The sequence below is a fragment of the Syngnathoides biaculeatus genome, chromosome 13, assembly GCF_019802595.1.
Source record: "Syngnathoides biaculeatus isolate LvHL_M chromosome 13, ASM1980259v1, whole genome shotgun sequence".
In the NCBI taxonomy this organism is placed as follows: domain Eukaryota; kingdom Metazoa; phylum Chordata; class Actinopteri; order Syngnathiformes; family Syngnathidae; genus Syngnathoides; species Syngnathoides biaculeatus.
This window is the reverse complement of record NC_084652.1, coordinates 3,702,719-3,730,629: the sequence shown is the minus strand read 5'-3', so window position 1 is coordinate 3,730,629 and position 27,911 is coordinate 3,702,719. Positions and strand designations below refer to the sequence as shown.

Sequence of the window (27,911 nt, the reverse complement as noted above, 5' to 3'; positions counted from 1 at the left end):
TCAACAGCGTGTACAAAAAAAAAACCACGAGCTTGCGGATGTCCACAAATCAAGGAGAGAGTTAAAAGGACATTAGCTACATTTCAGTGCAACTCTTTGAGGCCGCTTAACCTAAATATGTGAGCACATTTTCAAGTGAAGTGTTATGACATGTGCGAGACACATTGCATGTGAGCGTGCAGCGGCTTGTCTGCGCTTTAAAGTAGGCTCATCGTGGTACGTTGGTGCGGGAAACTTGACCTGCCTTCGTAGCGCATGGCAGCTATGGTCAGTTTTACCCCGTAAAGATGTGTATTGTTTTATTAGAGAAAGAAAAATGTCTTTGAATAAAACGTTACAAATTAGCATAACCCTCTTGGGAGGAAAAGCGAGCTCAAAACGCTGCCCGAGAACAAATAATTGAAAATGGGACCGCTGCCAAATTGTATATAGACACAGAACTTCTGCACATGCCTGAATTTAGTTCTTAACGTTGTCGCATTAGTGACCGAGATTATGGACAAGTGAAAACAGAAGAGTCATCATGTACGTCTTGGGCGCAACTTGGAGCTATAGCCGTATTTGTTTCTTGTGCTTTTGTTTGTTTTCTCGCTGATTTTTAAAAAACTGTCGTTTGGGTCTCACATTTACATATTTATGCTATTTGGGAAATGGAAAATCTTGAAAATGCAAAGTGGCCCCAAAAGTTCAGGAAAATAATTATGTAAGGCAGTAATAATATAAAAGTAATGGTCTTAATATTTAAAAAAATAATAAATATATATTAGTGTATAAGGCAGCACAGTGGATCAGCTGGTGAAGCGTTGGCCTCATAGTTCTGAGGACAACGGGTTCGATCCCAGCCCCGGCTGTGTGGAGTTTGCATGTTCTCCCCGTGCCTGCGTGGGTTTTCTCCGGGCAGTCCGGTTTCCTCCCACATCCCAAAAACATGCAACATTAATTGGACACTAAATTACCCCTCGATGTGATTGTGAGTGCGGCTGTTTGACTCTATGTGCCCTGTGATTGGCTGGTGACCAGTTCAGGGTGTACCCCGCCTCCTGCCCGTTGACAGCTGGGTAGGCTCTAGCACTCCCCGCGACCCTCGTGAGGACAAGCGGCAAAGAAAATGGATGGATGGATATAGCTATATATAATAAAAAAGTCACTGATGATGTAGTGGCTGCCTTTGGTGCGGGCAGCGTAGGATCGATTCTCGCTCTGTGATGGTGTCGATATCTGCCCTGCGACTGAGTGGCGACCAGTTCAGGGTGTAGTCCGCCTTTCGCCCGAAGCTAGCTGGGATTGGCTCCAGCTTTCCTGCAACCCTTGTGAGGATGGGCGGCTCATTGATGACATGACATATATAATAAATAATGGACGGGCAGAAGAGATCCAGGGAGTAGACGAAAAAGAAATATATAATATAGCCATTATATACAGAAATATAATGGTGTACTGGTACTTCTGTCAATAAATATATTTTATGATAGCTACAGACAAATAAAAGTCCACTTTCAAGGAGGAACCCAAGGAAAAATGCTAAGATTGATATGCTCGCAACTAAAATGAAAGGATGACGTATTTGATATTTATTTTCCTCCACACAGTTGACATTGAGCTTTCGGCTGGCCTCTCCATGACGCATCTTATCGCGATCCCTTTTTACACGCCGCGTTGCCGGGAGATGCGATGTCAACGCCTGCGGTCGTGCCCATCCTGCAGATAACGCCAGAACTGAGGCGGGACCCCTCTGGTTCTCACGTGCGTTGAGACGCTTGAGGAAAAGTGATGAGAAGTTTCCAGGTGTGTGCTCAGCTTCCAATCTTTTCCCAGGAAATAGAGCATAGAATTCCAAAGGAGGGTGCAAGATTATTATTGTTTGTTTTTTTTTTTACAAGTTATGTTGGCCTATTTTCAGTCTCTTTAAAGAAACTGTGTATTGAAAAAAACAGGCTTAACGGCACCAATCTTTATTTATCTATTTTATAACTTGTGGGAATAATTTTGGTTTAAATATCTTTTAGTCAATTAATTAATTAAAAAAGATCTTCCTTTATGATTTCAATTATGCTGAGAGCAAAAAGACGATGGAAACCAGTATGTGTGTATTTATTTATCTGTGTTTAAATACATAAATGAATGAATAAATAAATAAAATGATAAATATATAAATAAATACAAACAAAGTCCTGTTAATAAAATTGCATTGAAAAGCATATGCATTTATCCCATTTATGCTCATTTTGCTCACGTTTATAATTTTTTTTTCCATTCATTGTAGAATAGAACCTGCTTTGTTGCAAACATTTTGTATGGCGGCACAGTGGAGCAACTCGTTCTATCAGTGGGCTCACAGATCTGAAGACCGGGGTTCAAATTCCGGCCCGTCTGGTGGCGTTTGCATGTTCTCCCCGTGCCTGTGTGGGTTTCCTCCCACATCCCAAAAACATGCAACATTAATCGAACACTCCAAATTGCCCCAAGGTGTGATTGTGAGTGCGGCTGTTTGTGTCTATGTGCCCTGCGATTGGCTGGCGACCAGTTCAGGGTGGACCCCGCCTCCTGCCCGTTGACAGCTGGGATAGACTCCAGCACTCCCCATGACCCTCGTGAGGATAAGCAGCTTAGAAAATGTATGGATGGATAGATTTTGCACTTTTTTTTTTTTACCTCACAAAACGGTGCCTTTCATTCATTCATTCAATGCTGACATCTAGTGGCACAGTAACATTTGCACACAATCTATTACATTAAGATAATAATAATGTACTGTACTGTAGTTCATGTACTTTTTTAATTTAAAAATATGATGACGATTGTGTTATTTTCCCAACCATATTGGAAAGCAACATGAAGTCATGGACAAGTTGAGTGACTGTTGCATTGTGGCAATGCGGCTGCATTATATCAAGTGACACAGTGACCTATGATTTTGACTACATGGGTGACATCATCATCATCAGACTGAGGTCACGTGGTGTTCATCTCCGTGACTCGCTTGATGATGTCACGGTTACGTTGTTGTTGGACAAGCGAGCATTATTAAAAGAGGTAAAGTTAACATTTGCCGCGTAGATGTTCCACAAACCAGTTATTCCCAGCCACTGTGCAAAAGCACATTTGTGTGCATGAGGAATCATCATGCCGTATGGAAATATCCAATTTCGTTTAATCAGTCAGCAAATGCATAAATATTTACAATCAATGTTTTTGTTCATCTGTCTATGCCACCAACTTTGGGCAGCAGTATTTAAGATTATTGTAGGACACTTTGTTTAACATTACTGTGACACTTCAGCAGTAGACACCATTTGAGCAACACTGACATTAAATATAAGAAAAAAAAATGTAAGTCAAATAATGATTAAATCAAAACGGATTGCATATAAAAAGGTATTAAAATTGTTATTTGGAAAACAAATAGCTTTAAAACGTGAAATAAATGTATTGTAAGTGAAAGTTAATTAAAAAGGAGGTGTAACCTCTTTAACAAGTTAAAAAGTCCAAAAAATATGCAGTGTGGTGATTATTTTGAAGACCGCAAGAGGAGACCCACGTCACAGTTTTAAATTTAAAACTGAATATTTGCAAATATTGCAATGCATGATTCTCAAATGTACTTTGTTGTTTTCCCAAAATAAGGGGAAAATGGTATGAAAATGTAATATATTTACATAAATAATCGCCCGAGGAGGCGCTGTGTTAGATTCCGACTACATTAGCACCAAAGAAGAAGTCTTAGTTTAAAGATGGCGCCACCCGGCGTTCTGCTCGTGGGTATGAGAGCGTTGTGCAATTTAGGCAAATGTCTTCAGACGGGAGTCCCCGCAGCGTCACACTTGTGCGAAGGGATGCGCTGGCGTGGGATGAAAGTTGTCAACTTTCGACCGTACAGCACGTCGCCTTTCCAGCCTAAACGAGGTGAGCGACACGGCCGAGCTAGCTTTAGCGGCTAGCTGCTCCAAACGTCAAGGGCACCATCATGCCTCAAAACATCACTCATTAGCCTGTTTCTATGTTAGCATGTTTTCACGTTTTACCTCAATTGTTACTACTGCTAGGGTTTTTATGTTTAAATTTTCTTTCTTTCTTTTTTTTTTACTTTAACTACTTAGGAAACATTAACTCAGACTTGCTGGAAGAGTTCCCAGACCCCAAATGTCTCCTGAACAGCACCATCGGTCGTTCACTGGGAGTCAGCGACCTGTCCGATATCATCCAGTACACCTGCACCGAGGAAGCGGGCCTCAAGGTCAGGACCACTTCATTCTTTGCGGTTCTTGGATTATTGTCCTTGTGTGTTACCCTCACGTGGAATCATTTTGTAGAAAGCCACCGTGACCATATTGTGGCCCTGCAAGATCGAGGAGGATGGATACGCCTCCAAGAAAGTCGACGCAGAGCGAAGTGCCGCAGCTGCCGCTTGCCACAAGCTCAAAGTATGTTTGGGTTGAATTTACATTTTTCCCCCCACATTTTTATATACAAACAGAGAAAGAAGAAAAAAAGGGAGAGGAAAAAACGCAATTAATTTACATTCCTTAACAGTAATAATAATAAATAGTAATAATAATAGTAATAATACCTTTATAAATGACAGAATAAGAGCGTTTCTCTCATCTCCAATTATCTAATGTAGTAGGTCATCCTCAACCAAGTTCATACCCGTAAGTGAGCAAAAAAAAGTAATTTAAAGGAAAAACAAGAATAATCATAGTAGTGAAAGCAAAAATTTTTTTTTTAAATTTTCTTGGTATCAGAACCCTTGGGTGATATCTGTTCTGACAAGATGAAATACTTGTTTGTTAAAAAAAGAAAATTACACTGCACAACACATAATAATAATGACAACAACAAAAGGAATCAGTGGTGGGAACCAATGAACAAAATTAAGATAAACTTGTTTTCACATTATGTCGTAACATCTTTTGATGTTATGGCATATTTTGTCCAGTTTTCCCAATGTCTCTCCAACTTGTCTTGTCCTTGCCTCAAGATGAACGTTAACTTCTCCATTTTAAAGATATCTTGAACCACTTCAATCCAATCCTCAACAGTGGGAGTAATCTTTATCGACTATTTCCTTATAATAGCTTTTTTGCTTGCTAGTGACAAAATGCCATATATATATATATATATTTTTTTTTTTTTAATTTTCAGGACCCTTAACAGTTTTGGTTGAATTTAAAGTCTTTTACTAGCAAGCAGGGTACACGCATTAAAAATGTGAGACCCCACAAGTGAAAAAAAAATAATAGCATGTGTGCTACCAGGGTCAACTGCCAAATTGATCTTAATTTCACAATTTTTTTTTAAAACTTTTTGTTTGTATGACTATATTGCCTACTGTTTGTCTACCTTCCCTGAAGGAAATGGGTGTGATTGGGCCAGACAATCAGGTACCCAGGAAGAAATTTGGTCGGGGGAGAGGAGGCGTGCGTTCAGTCCTGTACGATGACGAAAACTCCCTGGATGCCCAAATCAAACCGGGGTCACCGCCGGCTGAAAATGCGTCCAACATATCTGAAGCGCTCTCGCTCTTTCCTCATCCCAAAGCTCTCTTGAACAAGGTGGTCCAGGTGGCCACGTCATCCAACAGTTGCAAAGTCAGTATGAATGATTCTGCCGTTCTGAGCTAATCGCGCATCATCCCAACGTGATTTTTATTGTGTGCTAATAACAGGAGCTGATAAGATTTAAGACAAGTGGGGGCAACGTCAAGAATTGCGAGCTGACCCTGCGCTGGCCGCAGGAAATGACCTTCACGGCGACGGCGAAGAACAAAGTCAACGCGGAAAAGCGGGCTGCGGCTCTCGCCTGCTTGAAACTGAAGGTAAGGAGTCTTATTCGCTTCTCGTACTTTTTGTCACATCATCACAAAAGCGCATCACGCGTCACTCGGTGTAGGAGCTTCAGTTGCTGGATAAGAACAACAACCCACTGACCCACGCCAAGTACCACGGGGACAAGGTGAGGGAGGCGGGAGAACGCGAGCGGCGTCCCCTCCGGGTGGAAGTTCCAGTGTATCTGGAAGATCGTATGAGGGAATATCTTGCAAAGGTCAGTGAAAGTGTCTTGTTTCCAGTTATAGCCAAGTAAATACATACCTGCTAAATTCATCTATTGTAAATGAAGAAATATTGGCCAGTTTTTAACATTTTGGGTTAGTGCACTGAGTAATTCGCATGATGTGTTTCTCAGTACAGTGGGACCTCGGTTTTCGAACGTCTGTTTTCGTACAAATCAGTTTTCAAACGAAAATTTCCGAGATTTTTTTTTTGTTGCTTTGGTTTTCGAACACCCCGACCAGCTGACCCATGACTGCGCGCGACGGAACCAGTTGACCCACAAACTCCTCTGCACGCCGACGTGTCCCGATAGTGACTTTTTTTTTCCTTCCAACTGAGCCATATTAACCCCCGATCATGGCTCCAAAGAGGGCAAGTGGAACTGCTGGTGCTAAGAGTCACTCCTGCATCTAGACATCCAAAACTGTGGTTTTGCATTGCTTTTTTCCTTTTGTTCCATTAACCCTGCCTCTAGTTGCAAGTAAAACATTATTTTGTAAGTTACATACTTTCTGTGCAAATAAAAATCAATTTGTCTGTACCCCCCCCACCCCCACCCCCTTATTATTGTTACCTTGAGTTTATTCGGCACTTTTGTTAATAAAATAAGGTTTACAAGCCTGGGAGCCGAATTGCGACAGATACGGCAATGCAATCCTAGCCTAGCATACTCTACTGCTAAAGCATAAATTTTAAGCAAAAAATAAATACTTCTGAAATGATTTACTTATATAAAATATTTAAACAATACATGTGTTTCTACTATGCAGTTTATTATCAGGAAAAGCTAAAAAAACGCTTAAATGTATTTTTTAGGCTTGGAACGCATTATTTCATTTTACATTTATTGCAATGGGAAAATGCGCTTTGGTTTTCAAACGTTTGTTTTCAACTGGCCTTCTCGAACGGATTGTGTTCGAGAACTGAGGACCACTGTATTTTGTTTGCAACTTATTAAATTGAGTAAAATGCTTCTTGTGTTGACGACAGTATCCGTTGGAAGCAGAAGTGCAGAAGCTCTACGAGGAAGAGGACGATGCTGTCCACGAGGAAGGAGCAGAAGAGGAAGAATTGACACTGGACGCCATCACGGGCAGACCGTACAGTTCCCGGTCTCCGCAGGAAACGCGGCGCCTCAATGAGCGCCTGCGAGATCAGTGGGAAAGCGCCAGGCCGGGCCTGAACACGGAGCTCCCGGTGGACGCCCACCGGGAACACGTGGTCTCGGCCGTGCGCGCCTCCCGGGCGGTCGTGATCGCGGGAGAGACCGGATGCGGCAAAACCACTCGTGTGCCTCGTTTCCTTCTGGAGGATCGCGTCACTGCGGGACACGGCGCAGACTGCAACATTCTGGTGACGCAACCTCGACGGATCAGCGCCGTGTCTGTGGCGCATCGCGTGGCCCAGGAAATGGGCCCTGCTCTCAAACATTCGGTGGGATACCAGGTGGGTAACCGTTTATTACCATCCTTTATCCTTTTGCTAGTGCTACTTTTCCTATTTAAAAAAAAAAAATAGTCATAATAATGACTTCAATATTGTGATTTTGGATTGACCCCTTGAAAAACACTCAACTTTTATTCAAATGTAATTTAAAGAAATGTAAAAAAATACAAATGTGTAAAATATAGTAATATATAAAGAGATATTTTTGGGGAAAATTAAACTGTAATATATGAAACAAAAAAAATCAAAACTGAAGAAATGGATAAGAAAATGTACATATGTAAACAAATACATTGTGGAAATTTGACCCTAAGTAGTCAGTTTCCAATGGGGAAAATGAGATGAAGATGAATCAGTTTATGATTATTTTTACATCAATTTGTTTTGGATGGCACAAAATACTAAGGATGTTTTTCAGATAATTTCGAGATGAATTTCATGTCTGCATAGGTTTAATAACACAATTCCTGAATAGGAAATTTCCAAGAAATCGCTTCCTTGTTGGATATTAAAAAAAAAAAAAAAAAAAAAAATATATATATATATATATAGCAATACTAAAATAAAATATATTAAAATAAAATGTATATTAATAACATTTTATGCATGTCAGTATGAGCATTTGGCCAAATTTCCTTCAGTGCCAATGAATGTGCAGTATTTTTATCATTTGCACTTGTTTTAATGTCGATGTTAGGGCAGATGTAACTTGAATAACATTAAAAAAAAAACATTTTGGGAAATTATTAAAAGCATAAACTATACCCCTCCCAAAAAAAATTGTATGGCAAATACTGAATTTCTTCCATAGCAAGAGCTCCTGCAATGTAGTTAACGAATAATTATCCCCTATATTATTACATAATATTATTATTCCCCTGTTCAGGTGAGACTCGAGAGCAGAGCACCGGAGCAGAGCGCCGGTGCTCTGCTCTTCCTGACGGTGGGCGTCCTGCTGAGGAAGCTGCAGTCCAACCCGACCCTGAGGGGCATCAGCCACGTGGTGGTGGACGAGGTTCACGAGCGCGACGTCAACACGGACCTCCTACTGGCGCTGCTGCGCTCGTGCATGAGCAGCAACCCCGACCTGCGCGTGGTGTTGATGAGCGCCACCGGAGACAACCAGCGGCTGGCGCGCTATTTTGGAGGATGCCCCGTCGTCAAGGTGCCAGGGTTCATGCACCCCGTGCGGGACAGGTACCTGGAGGACGTGCTGAGGGAGATGGGCCGGCCGTTGCCTGTTGAAAGGAGCGTGGAGTACACCAGTGAGGTGAGACTGGGTGGCTTATGCTCACAGGAAAAATTGTTATTGTATGATGAATAATCAGCATGTTGAGGAATCCTTCGCACTTTTTAGACAAGAAATGAGTAGGAGTGGTGGTGGTAATGATACTTGCGTACGTATGAGTCAATCATGCTTTCTGGCTGATGCAACAATTCCAAACCATCCTCCATTTTCTTTGCCGGCTATCCTCAAGAGGGTCACAGGAGTGCTGGAGCCTATGCCAGCTGTCAACGGGCAGGAGGCGGGGTACACCCTGAACTGGTTCCCAATCGCAGAGCACATGGAAACAGACAACAATCACACCGAGGGGCAATTTAGAGTGTCCAGTTAATGTATGTTTTTGGGATGCGGGAGGAAACCGGAGTGTTCGCCCGGAGAAAGCCCACGCAGGCACGGGGAGAACATGCAAACTCCACACAGGCGGGTCCGGGATTGAACCCGGTGCCTCAGAACTGTGAGGCCGACGCTTTCCAGCTGAGGCACCGTGCTGCCCAATTACAAAAACCAGTGCAACTCTAAGCAGTTCTCACGCTAGTTTTATGTATTGTGGTTCGAGTGCCTTTATTGCATTTCCTGTATTCTGGGTTTACAGACGAATCCAAAATGAGCCCAAATATCAGATATAAATTTAGTGCCACCCTTCACTCCGCTGCTGCACCCTTTGTTGTTGCCATTTTGTCGTTGTTTAATTGTGTTCCTTCTGTCCAAACAAGTAGATTCACATTTTCTTTTTTTTTTTTTTTTTTTTTTTCCTTTCCCCGTCACCTACAGAGCCAAAGTGATGAAGTCGGTCCAGATGTTGAGCTCGTCGCTGACGTCATTGCGCATATCGACAGATGCGGAGAACCAGGTACCAGGCCCGCTCCCCGCTTCTCCTCGCACGTTGGACTATTCAATGAATTCATATCACAAGTGTCCCTCCGTCCACAGGTGCCTTATTGTGTTTTCTGCCTGGATGGCAGGACATAAAGAAGGTTCAAGAGATGCTCCAGATGAAGCGGGATTTTTCTTCTCGCTCGCACATGATCCTACCATGTAAGAGCACAAACGTCCATTTTCTAAAATGGCCCCCAAGAATGAACATCTCCCTTTTCTTTCTACTTCTTATGTCAGTGCACTCAAGTCTGTCCGTGGCAGACCAGCAGGCGGTCTTCCAGCGCCCTCCAGATGGCCAGCGGAAAATCGTCTTAGCCACCAACATCGCGGAGACTTCCATCACCATCGATGACGTCGTTCACGTAGTGGACGCGGGAACACACAAGGAGCATAGTTACGACGCTCTCACTAAAGTAAAACCTGCCACACGACGTTTGCATTTGACATAGTGCATGTGGAAGAAAAGTTACCGTAATTTCCGGCCAACAAGCCGCGACTTTTTTCACACGCTTTCAGCCCTGCGGTTTATTCGGTGATGCGGATAATTTGGCATTTTTTCAAACGGCCGCGAGGGGGCGCTCGGGCGGAAACGGTAAGGAGGAGACCGGTGGAATATTTGTGCCAAGGAAGTGACTTTTACCGGCGCTGTTAGCGCTGTGCTGACATGTTGCTGCTGTGTTACTGGCGTTTCTCAGTGATATTTACCGATAAGTGTTATTTTAACTGGCCCTGTTAGCGCTAGTGTTAAACTCTTTCTGTGTACAGTCTTTGTAAATATCTCGTGTTTCAATGTGGGCACTTACGGCTTTTCCGCAGCTGCGTGTTATGTATTTACCAAATGGTATTTCCTTTAAAAATATACTCAGTGAGGCTTGTAACCAGGTGCGCTCTTTAGGCCGGGAATTACGGTACTTTTTCAACATGACAACTTTTTGTTTTCTGTTTTTGTTAATATACATTTTTGAAAAGTCTTCAATTTTACAGCCATATAAAGTTATTTTTTCAAGTGCAATATTGCAAGAATTGTACATTTTATTTTGTGGCATTTTTACTAATTTGAAGAAAACGTATCCGGTTATACAACGAGTAAATTTAGGAATAAGTAGTCAAGGTAAACAATCTGGAGTATTGCAGTACTACTTTGATTATTTTTAAGTCATTTTGAAAACAAAAAATGTATACTAGTGTAAGAACAAGATGGTAATATTACCATGAAGTCACAGAATTTTTATCAATTCTTTGAAATCTGTATTTGTTCAATATTACAAGATAAAATGTGCTTTTAAAAAGAATCCAAATTATTTAGCTGAACGTCTGCATCACAGTGAGGTGATTTCTACCGGTGTCAGGTGTCTTGTCTGGACACGGTGTGGATATCCCGATCCAACGTGACTCAGCGAAAAGGGCGAGCGGGGCGCTGTCGGCCGGGTCAGTCCTACCATCTGTTCCCGCGCAAGCAACTGGACGCCATGACGCCCTTCCCCATCCCTGAGATCCTGCGCACCCCCCTTGAGAGCCTCGTGGTACAGGCCAAAATCCACAGTCCAAAACTAAAGGTAGTTCCAAAAGAGGTTCTGTGTCGTTTTAATGATAAATACCTTCAATATATTGAGTTATGAATTTTTCTTGTGTCCATGGAGGCGGTTGAGTTTTTATCACAAGCGTTGGACAGCCCCGAACAGGCAGCTGTGTCGGACGCCGTCCAAAATCTCCAAGACATCGGTGAGTCTCAGATTTTGTGCTGATTCATGACGTGTGTATATAAAATGATTTTAACTAATAAAGAAAAAACATTTTTATTCCAACGTCTATATAAGTGCAAGCCAAGGCAAGACGGGTGGTGCTCAAACCCATTTTAGCCAATCAGAATTCTGAAGTCAGAAAATGTGAGAAAAGGGCAAAATATGGGGTCAGGGGGGCTAGGAAATGGCAATGCAAAGTTAATATTTTTATGGGGGGGTGTACATTACAGTAACATTTTTAGGACAATATATGAATCAGGACTACTCAGATTTTTTTTCTTAAATTGCATTTTGAAATATTACAGCAGTACTTGTATTTAAAACAAAAAATATTACTATACTAACCATTAAAAAAACCATTATGGGAATAATTTAATCTTTATGAGGGGAAAAAAATGTAGTATTGGGAGAATGAAATCATGTTACCGCAGCACGTATTTGAGTAGTGTGAATAAAGTAGATTTGTATTTATTTTTTGAAGTTGTAGTGTGAGCGATAAGGTTCAAATCTGTTTTGGTGGGCAAAAAGTTGAAAACCGGTAGAAAAGTGTGTTTAAAGCCTCAAAATTGCTTTTTGTTTGCTGCGCGGAGGCGTCCTGGACCAGTCGGAGACGCTGACGCTTTTGGGAGAGCGCGTGGCCTCGCTGTCGTGTGACCCGCGTCTGGGCAAAGTTCTGGTGCTGGGCGCCATGTTCCGGTGCACGCTGCCCATGTTGTCCGTCGCCGCCTCCCTCACCCGAGACCCTTTCCGCAACAGCCTTCAGAACCGCGCGCTGGTCTCCAAGGTGAGATGGACGACGGGAAAGGTCGCGGCCAACTGACGTTCATGTGTCGGGGTCGCTGTCGCCGTCAGGCCAAAGCGAGTCTGAGCGGTCCCAGCTGCAGCGACTACCTGGCGTTCAGTCGCGCCGTGCTGGGCTGGAGGAGGCTTCAGCAGCAAGGAGACCGCCGGGACCAAGACCTCTACTTGGAGGAGCACAGCTTGTCCAAGGCCAGCCTGCGCTTCATCAATGGTACAGTCTTCAACTTTAATACATTTGCACTATTAACAAAAATCCAAATCAAATAATTGAATCACTAGTTTGTAAGGAAAAGATTTTAACAGGTGTATAAATAGTAGGAATGTTAAGGTATTGGATATTTCTAGAATAAAGTTGGACTGTTTTTAAAAAAATTATTCCTCCGGGTACTCCGGTACATCCCAAAAACATGCAACATTAATTGGACACTCTAAATTGCCCCTCGGTTTCCATGTGCTCTGCGATTGGCTGGGAACCAGTTCAGGGTGTACCCCGCCTCCTGCCCGTTGACAGCTGGGATAGGCTCCAGCACTCCCCGTGACCCTCGTGAGGATAAGCCGATATGTGCACACATTGAAACTGGAGATATTTACAAAGAAACACTAGCATGGCGCTAACGTGGCCGGTTTAAAAAAAAAAAAAAAAAAAAACTTACCAGTAAAAATGACAGAGACATGGCAGTAACACAGGTGCAACATGTTAGCACTGTGCTAACGCTAACATGGCCGGTAATAGTCATTTCCTCTGCATATATATTCCGGTCTCACGCTTACCTTTTTCCGCTCGAGTGCCCCCTTGCGGCTGTTACAAAAAAAATGCTCAAATTTCCCACATTACCGGATAAACCGCAGGGTTGAAAGCGTGTGAGGGGGGGGGGAAAAAAGTTGTGGCTTGTAGGCCGGAAATTGCAGTACTTCCACCAAGCCAAGTTCTACTCGACTTCTTGCCGCCGTCTTAGGTCTCATCAGTCAGTTCAGCGAGAACCTGCGCGAAGCTCAGCTGGTGGCTCGAGCCAGCGACTGCCAACGTCCGTCATCGCTCGTCAACCAGCACAGCGAGCAGGAGGAGCTGCTCAAGGCCGTGCTGCTGGCGGGTCTCTATCCGAACCTCATCCAGGTATGCGCAGAATAATTTGCAGATTTTGAAGTAGAAATAAATGTTCACATTTAGAATATTGAAACTTTTTTTTTTTTAATCCTCTTTAGGTGAAGCGAGGCATCGTGACCAAAGGGGGGCGCTTTCGTCCCAAGCAGCTGTCATTCCGGACCCTGGGCGGCGGCGTCCTGCTTCACCGCTCCTCCGTCAACAGGTGTGATGCGCTTCAAATGGACAGTCGGTGTTTTTTGTAAATTATTATTATTACTTGTAGAGGAAACGAAGAGCTCCCTTGCCGATGGCTCACCTTCTTCGGCGCCGTCAAATCCAACGGCTGCGTCTTCATCCGCGACTCGTCGGCGGTCCACCCGCTCGCCTTGCTCCTGCTCACGGACTGCGACGTCACCGAAACGGGTCAGCTCGAAGCGTTGTCGTTATGTTCTTCTAGTTGAAAATAATTTTTTAAAAAATGTTAAATTGTGTTTGTTTGTTTCTGATCCGGAAAATTTCTCTTTCCAACAAATTTTTTTTCATAATTTTTTTTTTTTTTTAATCATGAATACATTACAATTTATTATAAACACACATTTAACGATGACACACATCTAGACTTATGAAATCCCGCCCCTTCTCCATATTACAATTTTTAAAAAAAAATTTTAAATAAATGATCATTTGTTGAAAAGTGTAAAAAAAAAAAAAATACATTCTATTTACATTTTTGTTAGAATATTTTTAACTGTAGTTTTTGTTGTAAGATTTGGGGGGAATTTTCTCTGAAATAGTTTAAAATGTTGAAAATCACGATTAATGGTTTTCTCAGGTTTTAAAATTCAATATTTATTGGTTTATTCTATTGGTTTGGCGTGTTTTCAGTAAGCGGCGACGACGTGGAGGTGGCGCTGGCGGGCCGCTCGCTGGCACGCTGCCGACTCCCCGCAGACACGTGGGAGCTTCTGTGGGAACTGCGGACGTCCGTCCAGGCCATGATGCGCCGCAAACTCGGTCGCCCCGCCGGCGCCGGCGTGCGCTCGGGCCAGGACGGCGAACTCATATCGCTGCTCGTGGAGCTCCTCAACAACACAGACGCCAACCCGTGGACTCGAAATGAAAGCGAGGTGGACTGATCATGATGAACACACACACACACACACACATGCTGCAGTTGTTTATTTGCTCATTTTAATTTATTGCAAGTACCTCTTGTTGGTCCGGTACCTGATGTAAAATTAATGTTGACGAAATACATTTCTTTGGAATGTGGAAACTCATGTAAATTATATCAGAAATACAGTTGAATGCCCCAAAAGTCGTACGATTTTGGAGTTCAACCAGAATACAATTTCAAGCCATCATTCTTGTTCTGGTGTCAATCATTCAAAAGGTGAGTGTTTTTACTTTATTTTACACTTAAAATCAAAATTTGAGAATTATCGTCATTGATACAAAAATGATGCTTTCGCGCAGTTATTGGGTAACCACATTAGTGGTGTAAAACATTTGCGATGAGATTTACGAGAAGTCCTTCATGAACTGCACGTGAAAAGTGCTGAGTCGTCTCAGAAGTTCCTCCATGATGTCAGCGGGTGTCATGATGCAAAACCTGTGCAATAAAAATTTGGACATCTATTACAATACATCTTAATACGCAATAATAATGATAATAGTATTTACCCAAAATGGCTGCTTATTTACTGGCATAGGACATTGAGACTTTTTTTTAAAAGAGATAATTAATGCGAGAGCTGTTGGCTACACACAATTTTTTTTTTTTATCTGTAAGGCCATCCATCCATACATTTTCTTAGCTGCTTATCCTCACAAGGGTCGTGGGGAGTGCTCGAGCCTATCCCGGGGACGGCGTGGGTTACACCCTGAACTGGACTCCAGCCAATCGCAGGGCACATAGAGACAACCAACCAATCGCCCTCATAGTCACACCTAGGGGCAATTTAGAGCGTCCAATTAATGTTGCGTATTTTTTGGGATGTGGGAGGAAACCGGAGTACCCGTAGGAAACCCACGCAGGCATGGGGATAAGATGCAAACTCCGCACAGGATTAAACCCGGGACAACGACAAAGCGGATCCAAGAGGGCCTTGGGAGCGCCCGGTGCTTTGGCCTTAATGTTGCACTCGAACCCGAACCTGATGTGATAGGTGCCTTCCTTTTGTCCGTACTCGCAGCCCGGAGTGGCAAACACGCCGGCGTCCTCCAGCAGTCTGGCGCAGTAGAACATGTCTGGTTGCGTTCCCTCTTCCTGAAACATTGCAACGTTTTGTTTCCAAATACCGTAGTTATGGTTCTGAAATACTTCCTTCCTGTCAAGTGTGAAATTAAACCGTCACGCAACCCTTAGCTGCCTAATTCTTAAATCCTTAATGTTCAATTTAAGTATCTGGTCCTAAAAGCAGGCACGTGCACAGATAGACCCAAAGTGGTGCTCAAGCATGTGGCATTTTTCCCTGGATGAGAAAAGCTGTTCTTTTTAGTGAATAATTTTGGTCATGCCTACTGGTTTAGGAGCTTCAGAACTCGTGTGCTTGCGTAAAAGTGGGGTGATGAGACCTCGGCTTTGCGAACGGCTTTGGGGGTCAGATGCAGTCTGGGGAAGGCAAAGGCTCCTCCCTGCACCGGCTGGCAGCTGATCCCCGGCAGTCCCTTGAGAACCTGTAGCACTCGCTTCACGTTGTTAACCAGGGTGCTGCTCACGTGTTCCGTCTCCTACGGAAACAAGAAACTCTGATTGTTCTCCGAGTGAAGCAAGAATGATGTTACTTGTTAGTTTCAAACAAATTCTCAAGCTTATGTGGTAAAACAAAAACATGAGCTAAATGTGGCATAGTGGCCACTGGTTCACGTATGTGCTTCAAAGTACTCGTTTTACTGCGCGCAATGACGCACTCAGAGTAGTTTTAGCCACCATCTCCACAAAAGCTCTTGCTTTTGTCCTCGGGTTGATACGCACTTTTTGGACTAAACCACGTTCATCTCTGGGACACAGAACGTATCTCCTTCCTGAGAGTTGCGATGGCGGGACATTCATATGGTGTTTAGAATTCTTTTTGACCAGTTGAACCAGACTGGCTTGCCTGCAGTCCCGACCTGTCTCTCACTGAAAATCTCTGGTGCATTATGAAAAGTAAAATGTGACAATGGAGACCCCAGACCGTTGAACAGCTGAAGCTTACATATCAAGCAACAATGGGGAAAGAATTCCACAATTTATTGAATGTTGTTAAAAGAAAAGGTGATGTAACAGGAGTAAATGTGACACTGTGCCAGCTTTTTTTGGAATGTGTTGCGGTCCTAAAATTTCAAGTTAATGATTGTTTTCTGAAAACAATCAAGTTTATCAGTTTGAAGATTAAATATTACCATACCATATTCAATTACCGTAATTTCCGGCCTATAAGCCGCAACTTTTTTCACACACTTTCAACCATGCGGCTAATTTCTCCATTTTTTTTTTTTTCACGGCCGCGAGGGGGCACTCGAGCGGAAAAGGTAAGAGTGAGAGCGGTGGAATATATGTGCCGAGGAAGTAACTTTTACAGTTATGTTTTTGTTTTTTTTACCGGCCCTGTTAGCGCTCCTTTAGTGTTAGTGTTTTTTTTTTTTTTTTAAACGGTATTTTTATTTTTATTTTTTTTTTTTACCATCCCTGTTTCAATGTGGGCACTTGCAGATTTTACATGGGTGCGGCATTTGTATGTACCAAATAGTATTTCCTTTACAAATGTACTCTGTGAGTTTTATAATCCGGTGCGCTCTGTAGGCTGGAAATGATTTAGAAATCATGTATTTTGTTTTTAACTAGTATATTGGAATTGGCTTTGTAATTTTGATCATTCTTGTTGACCTAAAAAAGGAAAATTTTCATGTCAGACGGAGGAGAAGGAAGTGTGTGTGTGTGTTTCTCTTGTACTTTTTGAAGCTCGTTGGACTCACGTGCTCGTAAAGCGGGTACGACGCGTCCCCCGGCTGGGGGGGCTCGGCCATCAGCTCCAAAGCAATCTGCCCGGCGACGGGGGGATTGCTGACCAAATGGAACATCCGCCGGACGTACGGCATGACGGCGGGGTCCACGTTGACCAGCTCCACGTAGCCTCCTCGAAGACCGCACCTGATGATGGGGAAAGCGGCACGGTGACTCGGGGGCCAGGGGGGGCTTTTCTGCGTGACTGTGGCCTTACTCTCCCAGGAGGCCTTTGGATGCCGAGTGGAAGGAGGCCAGCTCCAGCGTGTCGGCCAGCGGGGGCCCCATCTCACACAGAACCTTCTTGTAAGACACAAACCCGCTGTTGGCGTCGTAAACGCTGCTCTGGTACACCTGCGAGTGGGACATCGCTCGGCTCGTTTGCAAATCGCCACTCAAGGGGGAATTGCACGCCGTCGCTCTCGGTGCTCTCCGGATGCTCACCTCATCGGCGAGAAGGAAGAGCCCGTTCTCTGCGACGAACCTGATGACCTCCTCCATGGCCTTTCTGCTCTGGACGTGGCCTGAGAAACACAAAAAGGCCGGGAAGACCCGTCGGATCCGCGCGGGTTGCCTGTCAGGCGTTCCCCACCTGTCGGGTTCCCCGGGTTGATGACGTACAAGGCCACGGGCCTGCACGCGCCCCGGGCGGACGCCAGGGCCCGACGCAGCTCGTCCGCCCGCAGCTCCCACCCCCGCTCCTCGTCCAGGAAGTAGGGGACCACCGCGCCCCCCAAGGCTTCCACGGACAAGGCGCTGTTGCCGTAGCCCGGCACCGGCACCAGCACGCCGCTCTTGGGGGACGCCCCGCTGTTCACCAGCAGCGTCAAGATTTTCTGGCCGGTGGTTGACACACGGAAATGAAGTCCGTGTAAAATTCAGTGTGTAGTACGGTTAAGAATGATATTTTGTAATATTGTACATTTGATGACATCTGTTTTTTTATTATTATTAATGGCTTTCTCTATTGATTGGCTCCAATGACAGATTCAACTCATCCGTCCTCGAGTGTGGCGTGATGAAAACTGAATGAGTAAAGGAGACCGTGATCGAGGTCTGCGAGCCGGGATGGATCCAGATGTATTCGGGGTCGGCCGGGACGCCGTCTCGTCGGCTAATGAACTGCGCGATGCTCTCCACTATTTCCGGTATGCCGGCTGTGCTCGTGTACGATCCTGAAAAGAATCCAAAAAATTCAAGTTTCAGTAAAATTCCCCTTGTACACGGTCAACAACCCTACTAGGCAACACAACGTGGTTTTCCCGATTAAAATAATACTTACAATTTTATTTATAGTGCACGTTTTGAAACATAGTGATGAGGCGCTTCACATTAAAGACAAACAGAACAAAATTTCTTCTATTTGATGGAAGAAAGTTTATAATTGATTTGTGTATCCAATTTTTGTGACATTTTTGTTGGGTGGTGTGCCCCGGCTGGATAAAGGTTGGGAATCACTGGTCTAAATGCACCATCCATCCATTTTCTTTGCCGCTTATCCTCATGAGGGTCGCGGCGAGTGCTGGAGTCTATCTCAGCTGTCAATGGGCAGGAGGCGGGGTACACTCCGGACTGGTCGCCAGCCAATCACAGGGCATATCGAGACAAACGGTCGCACTCAGAATCACACCTAGGCGCAATTTAGAGTGTCCAATTAATGTTGCATGTTTTGGGGATGTGGGAGGAAACCGGTGTGCCTGGAGAAAACCCACACAGGGATTGAACCCGGGACCTCAGAGATGTGAGGCCAATGCTTTACCATCTGATCCCGCCGTGCCGCCCTAAATAAATCAGTACTGTTTATTTTTCATGGCCTGAAAAAACCCAAAAGTTTAAAATTTATATAAAAAAGCTAATGGTACAGTGAGTCAGCTGGTAAAGTGTTGGCCTCACAGTTCTGAGGTCCCGGGTTCAATCCTGGACCCACCTGTGTGGAGTTTGTATATTCTACATGTGCCTGTTTTGGGGTTACTCCGGGTGGGCACTCCGGTTTCCTCCCACATCCCAAAAACATGCGACATTAATTGGACCCTCAAATGGCCCCTAGGTGTGATTGTGAGTGTTTGTCTCTATGTGCCCTGCGATTGGCTGACGACCAGTTGAGGGTGTACCCCGCCTCCTGCCCGGTTAAACGAAGCTTCGATTGTATTCACGGTGCAAATTTACGACCCCCCCCCCCCCCCCACCCCCCCCGCCCTTCTGCCCCCCCACCTACCTACGCTGCCGCCATCGCAGCAGCTGAGCAGCTTCTGCGCTCGTCGTTTCACGTCCGCGGGCAGGTCGCCGCCGTCCAGGAGTTGCGGGTAGAAACATGCGGCCAGCACCTGCGCGCACCACGTATTCGAATCAACGCTTCGACGACGACGCATCGCCGTCACCTCGTGTCCTTCTTACCTGTCTGACAAAGGTGAGAGGTTTGATTCCGGCATTGTGCGGGTCGCCCCAGGAGACGTCGATCAGATCCTTGTAGGGCTTTGTCACTCCCTGAGTGCCACATTCGGTTGGAAAACAACAAGCAAGAGCGCGTTTGACGGATTCGGATCAGAATTTTCACCTGCTTGAGCATGCGCTTGATGCAATGCGCCCTTTGGATCAGGGCCGCCATCTGGTTGGGCTTCGCGGTCCGAACCTGGGCGCTCATCTCCTGCATGCTTGCAGCTCCTCTTGGGCCGTGTGCAGTCGCAGGCGGGTTGCTGGTTAAAGTTAAACGTCCATCAGCGGCCAATGTGTGCTTTATTAACGCGGAGCATTTGGGGTTTTATAGCGGAGCCCTGAACTTGATTGGGTCCAAACTGGCCCCTTGGCTCGGATTTTAACCGAGGCGAGTCTGCGCCTTTTACTGTATAACCAAAAGTACAAACGGTTAATGTGTCACCAAAGTTTTAAGAGATGCAAGGTTGTTAAATATTATATCATTCTGAATCTGACTTTTCAACTGTCTGAAATTCTTTTCTGGACTTTACTTTATTGTGTTGTAGCGAAGGGGATTGAACCATAAACCAAATTTTTTTCTGCAAATTTATTTGAAAAAATCTTTGCTGTTTTATAAAGCATTTGATTCTATTATTAGGGTATAACTGTATTATTTTAGATGCATTTAACTTTAGTTTGCTTTATATATAGATTTTTTTTTAAATCATCATTAAATAGTACTGAAGCGGCAAAGAAAATGGATGGATGGTAATCAAATAATTGATTTTAGATAAGTTTTGCATTTAGTTTGTTTGCTTTATCCATGTGAAAAGCTTAATGAATTTATCAATAAATCGGAAAACTCTCCAGTGTTTTTATTTTATTGTTATAATAATGTGCATTTTAAATTAATGCAACTACTTTTGACCAATAAATGATTGTTTTCATGATAATGTTTTGGACTTGGATGATTTTTTTTTTTTTTTCGATGCAGGGAAAATGTATTGAAATAACTTGTACACCAAAAAAATCCCGACTTTTAGTTTTAATTTTAAATGATTTTGGATTTAGCGTTGCTACACGAGGATATAACTCCACTGTAATTTTTAAATTAAATACATTTTAATCGAATGCATTATTAAATCATCAGTCGGAATGCTATTTTTCTCATTACTTGTTTTAAATTCAACTGGAGCATTTTATTCGTTTTATTTGTACAGAAAAGGGAAAATGAAATGTCAGTACATGAATGTTTTCCCTTATTTTTATTTGATTAATTTAAACGCAATGTTGTCAATATTTTGGATCTCTGCAACGTCAGTGGTAGCTGTCTACACTTTCGCGTTGTTTCTCGTCGGAACGAAATCTCGGACGTACGTTGGCTTCTACTTCCTGTTTTGTTTCGCCTCTCCTTCCCGTAACCGGTGGCCCGGTTCGGGAAGAAATGGGACGATTAGCCGGGAAAGCGGACGAATGCGACCGGCCCGCGAGCAGAAGCGCTTTCCCCTCCCATCGGCGGAGCCTCTAAGCCGAAAAGAAGTCGCCGAGCCACCCTCGCCGGGCTCCCCGAGCCCCTCGCGTCCCCGCGGCGACATGGCACTCAGCTCGGGCGGCTGGGCTCAGCAGGTCTCGTTACGCTCTTCTTCCCAGCCCGGCTCCTGCGACGCCGTTCCGGCTCCCTCGTCCGCCTGCTGCAGCACCGTCTTAATGTCTGTCCGCGTATCGGTGTCCCACTCCGGTATCCGCCCCTTGCGCCTGCCCGGAGCCGACAGCGACGCTCTGCGCCTGCAGCTCAGCATGGACCCGAGCCGGGCCGGAGAGTTTCGGCTGGCCCTGCGGGACACCAGCGGGAACCGCAACGCGGTGAGATTTCATCGGGAATCATTTCATATTGCTTCGCGTCAGCTCAATTTCTCTATCTATATACACATAGACACGATTTTAAAACCCTATAATAGGTAACAAGATTATTTATCCACAAGGGTATCAGTTCAACTGCTAAAACTGATAAGCAAAATACATTTAGCATTATTAAATGCTTTATTTTAAAACGAGCTACTAGAAAGTATGCCACTTGCTCGTTTTTTTTTGTTTTTTTTTTAATCAGGGCGGGGGTGATATTGATATCAGGGTTATGTCCAGTGTTGGCGAGATGATTTTTGAAATTGAGTTGGTCAAAATTACACCGGTTTCAAAAGTCATAGTAACAATTTCAATTACTTGCACCAAAGTCGTGTCATATTTGATTGTGTTGATTATAGATTTTCTAAATTTCTGAATGAGTACATCAAGGCGACACGGTGGTTGGTAAAGCGTTGGCCTCACAGTTCTGAGGTCCCGGGTTCAAGCCTGTGTGGAGTTTGCATGTTCCCCCTGTGCCTGCGTGGGTGTCCTCCAGGTTGACCCTCCGGTTTCCTTCCACATCCCCAAAAACATGCAACATTGATTGGACACGAAATTGCCCCAAGGTGTGATTGTGAGTGCGGCTGTTTGTCTCGATGTGCCCTGCGATTGGCTGGCAACCAGTTCAGGGAGGATCCCGCCTGTTCCCTGTTGACAACAGGGATAGGCTCCAGCGCTCCCTGCGACCCTCGTGAGGATAAACGGCAAAGAAACTGGATGGATGGATAATTGGGGACTCTAAATTGCCCCTAGGTTTGATTGTGAGTGCGGCTGTTTGTCTCAATGTGCTCTCCGATTGGTTGGCGACCGGTTCAGGGTGTACCCCGCCTCTTGCCCGTTGACAGCCGGGATGGGCTCCAGCACTCCCCGCGACCCTCGTGAGGATAAGCGGCAAAGAAAATGGATGGATGGATGACCACATCAACACGACTCTTGCAGGTTTGCTCTTCAAAAAAGGTGGGTTAAAACCATAATTATTTTGCAATTAATTACACATTCGCGCTTAACACAACAAATGCATAATGTCAATACATATTTTTTTTAAAATGTGCTTCTTGCATAATTGCATTATACACGTGTGTAAACAAACATGTGGAAAGCATAATGACATGTTGACACAATGACATGTGCGCAATGACATGGTGAATGCAAACGAGTGAAGGGTCCTTTAAAAAAAATTATAATGATCAAACTGTTCAAAAGTATCAGTATGAGTATATCCATCCATTTTCTTTGCTGCTTATCCTCACAAGGGTCACAGGGAGTGCCCGAGCCTATCCCAGCTGTCAACGGGCAGGAGGCGAGGAACACCCTGTGAACTGGTTGCCAGCCAATCGCAGGGCACATAGAGACAATCAGCCGCACTCGCAATCACACCTTGGGACAATTTAGAGTGTCCAATTAACGTGTAAAAATCCAATCTATGTATTTTTATATATTGGGTAATGTCCACATCTGCTGAGCTCATTCTAAGGCGCTTGAAAAATTGATGTCAGCATTGTGAATCCGGAAGCGCCAAACCCACATCAGCCACTGAGCGGCGCTGTCCGCGCGCTTTTCCGTCCTCAGCTGGTGGAGTTCGACCTGCGCTCGGTGCACTACGAGGTGAAGTCGGCGCGCTGCCACGAGATGCGCCTGACGGTGCCGCCGCACGACTTCATCCGCTTCTCCTTCCGCTGCGACCGCGAGGCCGAGGAGTGGGCCACGGTGGTCACGTCGTCTCTGCGGGAGGCCCGGCGGGGTCGGTTTTCTACGCCCTTCGCTCTCCGTCGACGTACGGCGACCGGACACGCGCTGACGCTTTTTCTTTCGCCGTCTCTCCGACAGTTGCGAACATGGCCGACGACGACGGCGGCGGCGGCGGGCAGACGCAGGCGGCGGAAACGTCGTTGCCGCTCGCCGGTGGGTGTGTCGCCACCTCTTTCTTTTGACTTCTTATTTTTTTTTTTTGTGCTCTGGTTTTCCTCCAGAAGAGCTCTGCCAGGAGCTCGTCAAGGCGGTGGAGGCGGGCGACGCCCGAGCCGCCGCCCAGCACGCGTCCGCCCTGGCCCGGCAAAAAGCGGCGCTCAGCATCCAGCCGGCCGAGAAGAACTACGCCGGCGGGGAGGTCAGGTACGCGAAATGTGGAGCGCCAAAGTCGGTTACGGTGTTTATTTGAAACCTGAATCCCGTTTTGAAACCCCACTTTCAAAGTCTGAACCTGTTTTGAAACCCTACTTTTCAAGCCTCACCCCTTAGCCCCTTTTCAATTCCTAGTTTCAAATCTTGAATCCCAACTTGGAAATCCCAACCCTTTTTGAAACCGTACTCTTGGACCCTAATCCGGTTTTAAAACCCCACTTTGAACATCTGAACCTCTTTTGAAACCCCAATCATGTTTTCAAACTCCACTTTGAAGCAACCATCCCATTTGACACCCTCAATGTTTTTGAAACCCTACTCTGTAACCCTCACCGTTTTAAAACCCTACTTTTCAATCTTAACCGCTTACCCTCTTCTCAATTCCTAGTTTCAAATCTGATCCTTGTTTTGAGACCCTACTCAGCAACACTAACCCTACTTTGAACCCTAAACCACATCTAGAAACCCTACTCTGAAACGCTAACCGTTTTGAAAACCGTACTCTGGATCCCTAATCCCACGTTGAAAATCTGAACCTGTTTTGAAGCCCGAATCATGTTTTCAAATCCCACTTTGAAGCACAAAAGCCGCTTTGAAACCCTACTCTGAAACTCTAACCCCGTTTTGAAACCCTAATCTGGTTTTAAATCCCCACGTTGAAAATCTGAACCTGTCTTAAAACCTTAATCATGTTTTCAACCCCCACTTTGAAAGATTAAACCCATTTTGAAAGTCTAAATGTTTTTGACACCCTACTCTGAAACCCTAACCCTGTTTTTAAACCCTACTCTCGAACCCTAATCAGGTTTTAAAACCCTTCTTTTCCAGCGTAACCCTTTCCCCCTTTTTCAATTCTTCATTTGAAACCCTATCCTCATTTTCAGACCCTACTCAAGAAACACTCACCTCCCTGCGAAACGCATACCTTGTTTTGAAAACACTACTTTGAGACCGAAACTACATCGAGAAACCCTACTTTGGAACCTGAACCCCATTTTGAGAACCTACTCTGAAACCCTTAATATTGTTTTGAAATCCTACTTTGACACCGAAGCTCCATCTTGAAACCTTAATCCTGTTTTGAAAGCCCACTCTGAAATCCCAACCGTTTTGAAACCCTAACATTTTTCCCAGACCCTACTCGGTTGCGTTCTAACGTCACGTCAAGTCACTTTTGGGTTATGGACCGGCAATGTTCTGTTCCAGTCTGTCGGTGGTGGTGGAGGACGTCTCTTCTTCCTGTTGCTTCACCGTCAAAGTCTTCCCCTACATGACGGTGGCGTCGCTCAAACAACAGGTTCCATCTCAACGCAACGAGTCAAAGTGAAAACAAACAAACAAACATGACTGTGTCCCCCCCCCCGGCAGGTGTTCGTGGAGTACGGCTTCCACCCTCGCGTTCAGCGCTGGGTGATGGGTCAGTGCCTGTGCGCCGACGCCCGCTCGCTGGCCTCGTACGGCGTGCAGCGCGACGGCGACACGGCGTACCTCTACCTGATCTCGGCGCGCCAGGCGCGCATCACGCGACAGCTGTTCCAGCAGGACCTGGAGGGCGCCGTGTCCGCCCCGCCCCTTCTGTCCGGCAACGGGCCGGCGTCTCAAGACCGCCGGGGCTACAGCACGCTCCCGCCGCGGTTACCCAACAGCAACCAGGGTGCGTCCTGACGTTTCACCGTCCGAACCGGGATCAGGCTATTACTTTTTTTTGTTTTTTTTTTTTTTTTTTTTTTAATATTTTTGTATCCCAGGCGGTGGCGATAAACCAGCTGACCTCCAGGTTGTGTTTGGCATGGAGCATCTGCAGCTCAACAACAAAACTGCACGGGTACAGGTCAGAATCCCAACCGCACGCTTTCCGGACCGCTCTTTTATGAAATCCATTCTCCAATTCCATTGTTTTTTTTTTTCTTTTCTTTTTTTATATATTTATTTATTTTTAAGCTCAAAAGTCTTTGAAGATGATTGCTTTTCTTCAGATAGTAACAATAGCAGTCACTCACATTTGAAAAATGTACGGGTGTGGTCTGTCATGCCCGCAGATATAAAGTGACGGGCGTCTGTTTGTGATGATGAGTGTACCCCTTTAAGAGCGGAGGGCGGTGGCGTCAGGTAAACTAGGAAGTAGAAGTAGGCTGAGCAGCAGCTCGTGCGCTTTTGTGTTAATAAAAAAAAAAAAAAAAAAGGACGACAAGTGCGCAGTGGCGCAGCTTCGAGGGCCCATTGGCAAAACGAAACAAAATAAGCGACGTCTTTTAATATCTATGTATTTCTACTCGTAACAAATTTTACACGTTTGATTTCACGCGCTCGACTGTGCAGATTTGCCAGCGCATATGCGCCTGTCAAATCACAGTCACTGCAATACAATTTTTTTCCCAATAATTTGTCATAATCACTGTCAACACCTTTTTTTTTTCTTGATAATTATACATTTTAGACTAACAATATGCAATGGAGAGATGTGACTTTCCTTCGACAACATTGTCAATTATTGGTAATGTCAAACAACATGCATTTCCGTTTTTTGAGGCATGTTTGAAGATTTTTATATTTTTTCCTCATATGTATATATATTTTTCATTTTTCTACAACAAATTATGTATTTTTTCCCCCCATAGTGGAGATGCATGCTTTTTTTCCCCCATCGGCCATTGACAATAACATTTGCCTCCAATAATAATGGATTTGATGTTCTATGTACGGCACGGTGGGTCAGCTGGTAAAGCGTTGGCCTCACAGTTCTGAGGACCCGGGTTCGATCCCGGCGTGCGTGGACTTTGCATGTTCTGCATGGGTTTTCTCCGGGCACTCCGGTTTCCTCACGCATCCCAAAAACATGCAACATTGATCGGACACTCTAAATTGCCCCAAGGTGTGATTGTGAGTGCGGCTGTTTGTCTCGATGTGCCTTGCGATTGGCCAGCAACCGGTTCAGGGTGCACCCCGCCTCCTCCCCGTCGGCAACCACCACTCCTCGCGACCCTCGTGAGGATACGCGGCAAAGAAAATGGATGGCGGGATTTTTCTTGTAACAAATTGTTCACCGGGAGTCGTGTACGTAGTGGGCCTGAAATGATTCAACAATTTTTTTTCTGTCGGGTGGGGGTGCATCGCAGAACGACAATCGGGGAAAGTCGGCGCTCCCGCCAATCTCTTCTGACGTGTGCTTCCTGTAGACGGAGTGGGCGTGTCCCTCATGCACTTTCATCAACAAGGCTTCCCGTCCGGGCTGCGAGATCTGCGCTACGGCCAAACCCGACGCCCCCAAAGCCCCGCAGCAGGCGGCGTGCGGCGAGCCGACCTCGACCGGCAGCTGACCCGCCCGCCGCCGTCTGCTCCCGCACCCCCCCCCACCCCCTCCTTCCCACTGCCACGCCGCTAAACCCACCCGTGCTATACCAGTGTCGCCATACATGATGTCCGCACCCTCCCACGCGCACCACGATGATTGTCAAGTCCACTGAGAGTCCCGGCAGCCCAGGGGCCCGCTGGAGACGTTTAAAGCACTGTAGCGTGACGCCAGAAAAAAAAAAAAAAAAACAGTTCGACCATTTAAACCATGGACAAGACGCTTTGAGTTTAGCCACACCTCTTTTTTTTTTTTTTTTAATTTCATTTTTGTGGGGGGAAAAAAAAAAAGTTCCTTATATTTATTGGAGGGGAGGTGGTGACGGAAGGTGTTCCGGGGAATGTTCGATTTCCGTCAGGGCAAAACTGTGAAATTGGAGATGAGAGGATGTTTACAGGGGTGGTAACAAGTGCTTTTTAACGCTTTACGAATCGATTTGAACGGAACGCGGGGGATTTATTTGTTTGTTTTTAAAGATTCATATTTGATGTACATTTCGGTAGCCGGTTTGATTTTAATCGAGTCCTTCAAGTTGCGACAGCGACGGAATGATCATTGCAGTACAGTGTAAAAAAAAAAAAAAATGACAATAGGCAAATAATGTATCATACCACTGTGGTCGCCTTGGAAAAAAAATTAACAAAATGGAAAAACGAATTCATTAAGTCGACATCACTTCCTGCAAACTTCCTAGCAAATACACAATTTAAATAAATATTACAAAAAGAAAAGAAACTCTCCAATGTGCCATCTCTTGAATCCAAATAAAACATATACTGTATGACATTCATCTTTTTTTTTTTTTTTTTGCATCAATACGCTGTAGGACATGGGTGTCAAACTCAAGGCCAGGGG

General features: G+C 45.0%; 3 protein-coding genes and 1 long non-coding RNA gene across 5 annotated transcripts in view; 3 read left to right on the top strand and 1 right to left on the bottom strand.

Moving 5' to 3' along the window:
• LOC133510685 (uncharacterized) overlaps positions 1-2,036 on the top strand; it is a 101,382-nt gene extending 99,346 nt beyond the window's left edge. Inside the window, exon 5 of the long non-coding RNA XR_009797677.1 lies at positions 1,590-2,036. This is a non-coding gene — a long non-coding RNA (uncharacterized LOC133510685). The remainder of the gene's footprint in view (positions 1-1,589) is intronic.
• Positions 2,037-3,692: 1,656 nt separating this feature from the next.
• On the top strand, positions 3,693-14,648 carry dhx30 (DEAH (Asp-Glu-Ala-His) box helicase 30). The gene is made up of 19 exons (XM_061838733.1): positions 3,693-3,903; positions 4,098-4,234; positions 4,311-4,421; positions 5,352-5,588; positions 5,666-5,815; positions 5,890-6,042; positions 7,041-7,496; positions 8,383-8,766; positions 9,553-9,631; positions 9,712-9,816; positions 9,895-10,070; positions 11,007-11,213; positions 11,298-11,379; positions 11,990-12,183; positions 12,252-12,411; positions 13,157-13,314; positions 13,404-13,507; positions 13,568-13,707; positions 14,170-14,648. The coding sequence occupies exons 1-19, from the start codon at positions 3,732-3,734 to the stop codon at positions 14,418-14,420; spliced, it is 3,456 nt and encodes a 1,151-aa protein (XP_061694717.1). The 5' UTR covers positions 3,693-3,731; the 3' UTR covers positions 14,421-14,648.
• Positions 14,649-14,767: 119 nt separating this feature from the next.
• LOC133510631 (alanine aminotransferase 1-like) lies at positions 14,768-20,690 on the bottom strand. The gene is made up of 11 exons (XM_061838738.1): positions 19,827-20,690; positions 19,667-19,756; positions 19,488-19,596; positions 18,317-18,447; positions 17,865-18,108; positions 17,717-17,796; positions 17,490-17,626; positions 17,245-17,419; positions 15,862-16,017; positions 15,441-15,553; positions 14,768-14,896 (listed from the first exon to the last, which is right to left on the bottom strand). Exons 1-11 carry the CDS (start codon positions 19,920-19,922, stop codon positions 14,806-14,808), a joined length of 1,422 nt encoding a protein of 473 aa, XP_061694722.1. The 5' UTR covers positions 19,923-20,690; the 3' UTR covers positions 14,768-14,805.
• Positions 20,691-20,819: 129 nt separating this feature from the next.
• On the top strand, positions 20,820-27,846 carry LOC133510630 (ranBP-type and C3HC4-type zinc finger-containing protein 1-like). Of its 2 annotated transcripts, none has more exons than XM_061838736.1 (8): positions 20,820-21,547; positions 23,156-23,327; positions 23,414-23,488; positions 23,560-23,698; positions 24,914-25,004; positions 25,076-25,361; positions 25,456-25,538; positions 26,884-27,846. In XM_061838736.1, the coding sequence occupies exons 1-8, from the start codon at positions 20,840-20,842 to the stop codon at positions 27,022-27,024; spliced, it is 1,695 nt and encodes a 564-aa protein (XP_061694720.1). In that variant the 5' UTR covers positions 20,820-20,839; the 3' UTR covers positions 27,025-27,846. The 2 variants fall into 2 exon arrangements, with proteins under 2 accessions (XP_061694720.1, XP_061694719.1); XM_061838735.1 differs by having other exon boundaries at positions 20,823-21,547; positions 23,557-23,698.
• The last annotated feature ends 65 nt before the right edge of the window (positions 27,847-27,911 follow it).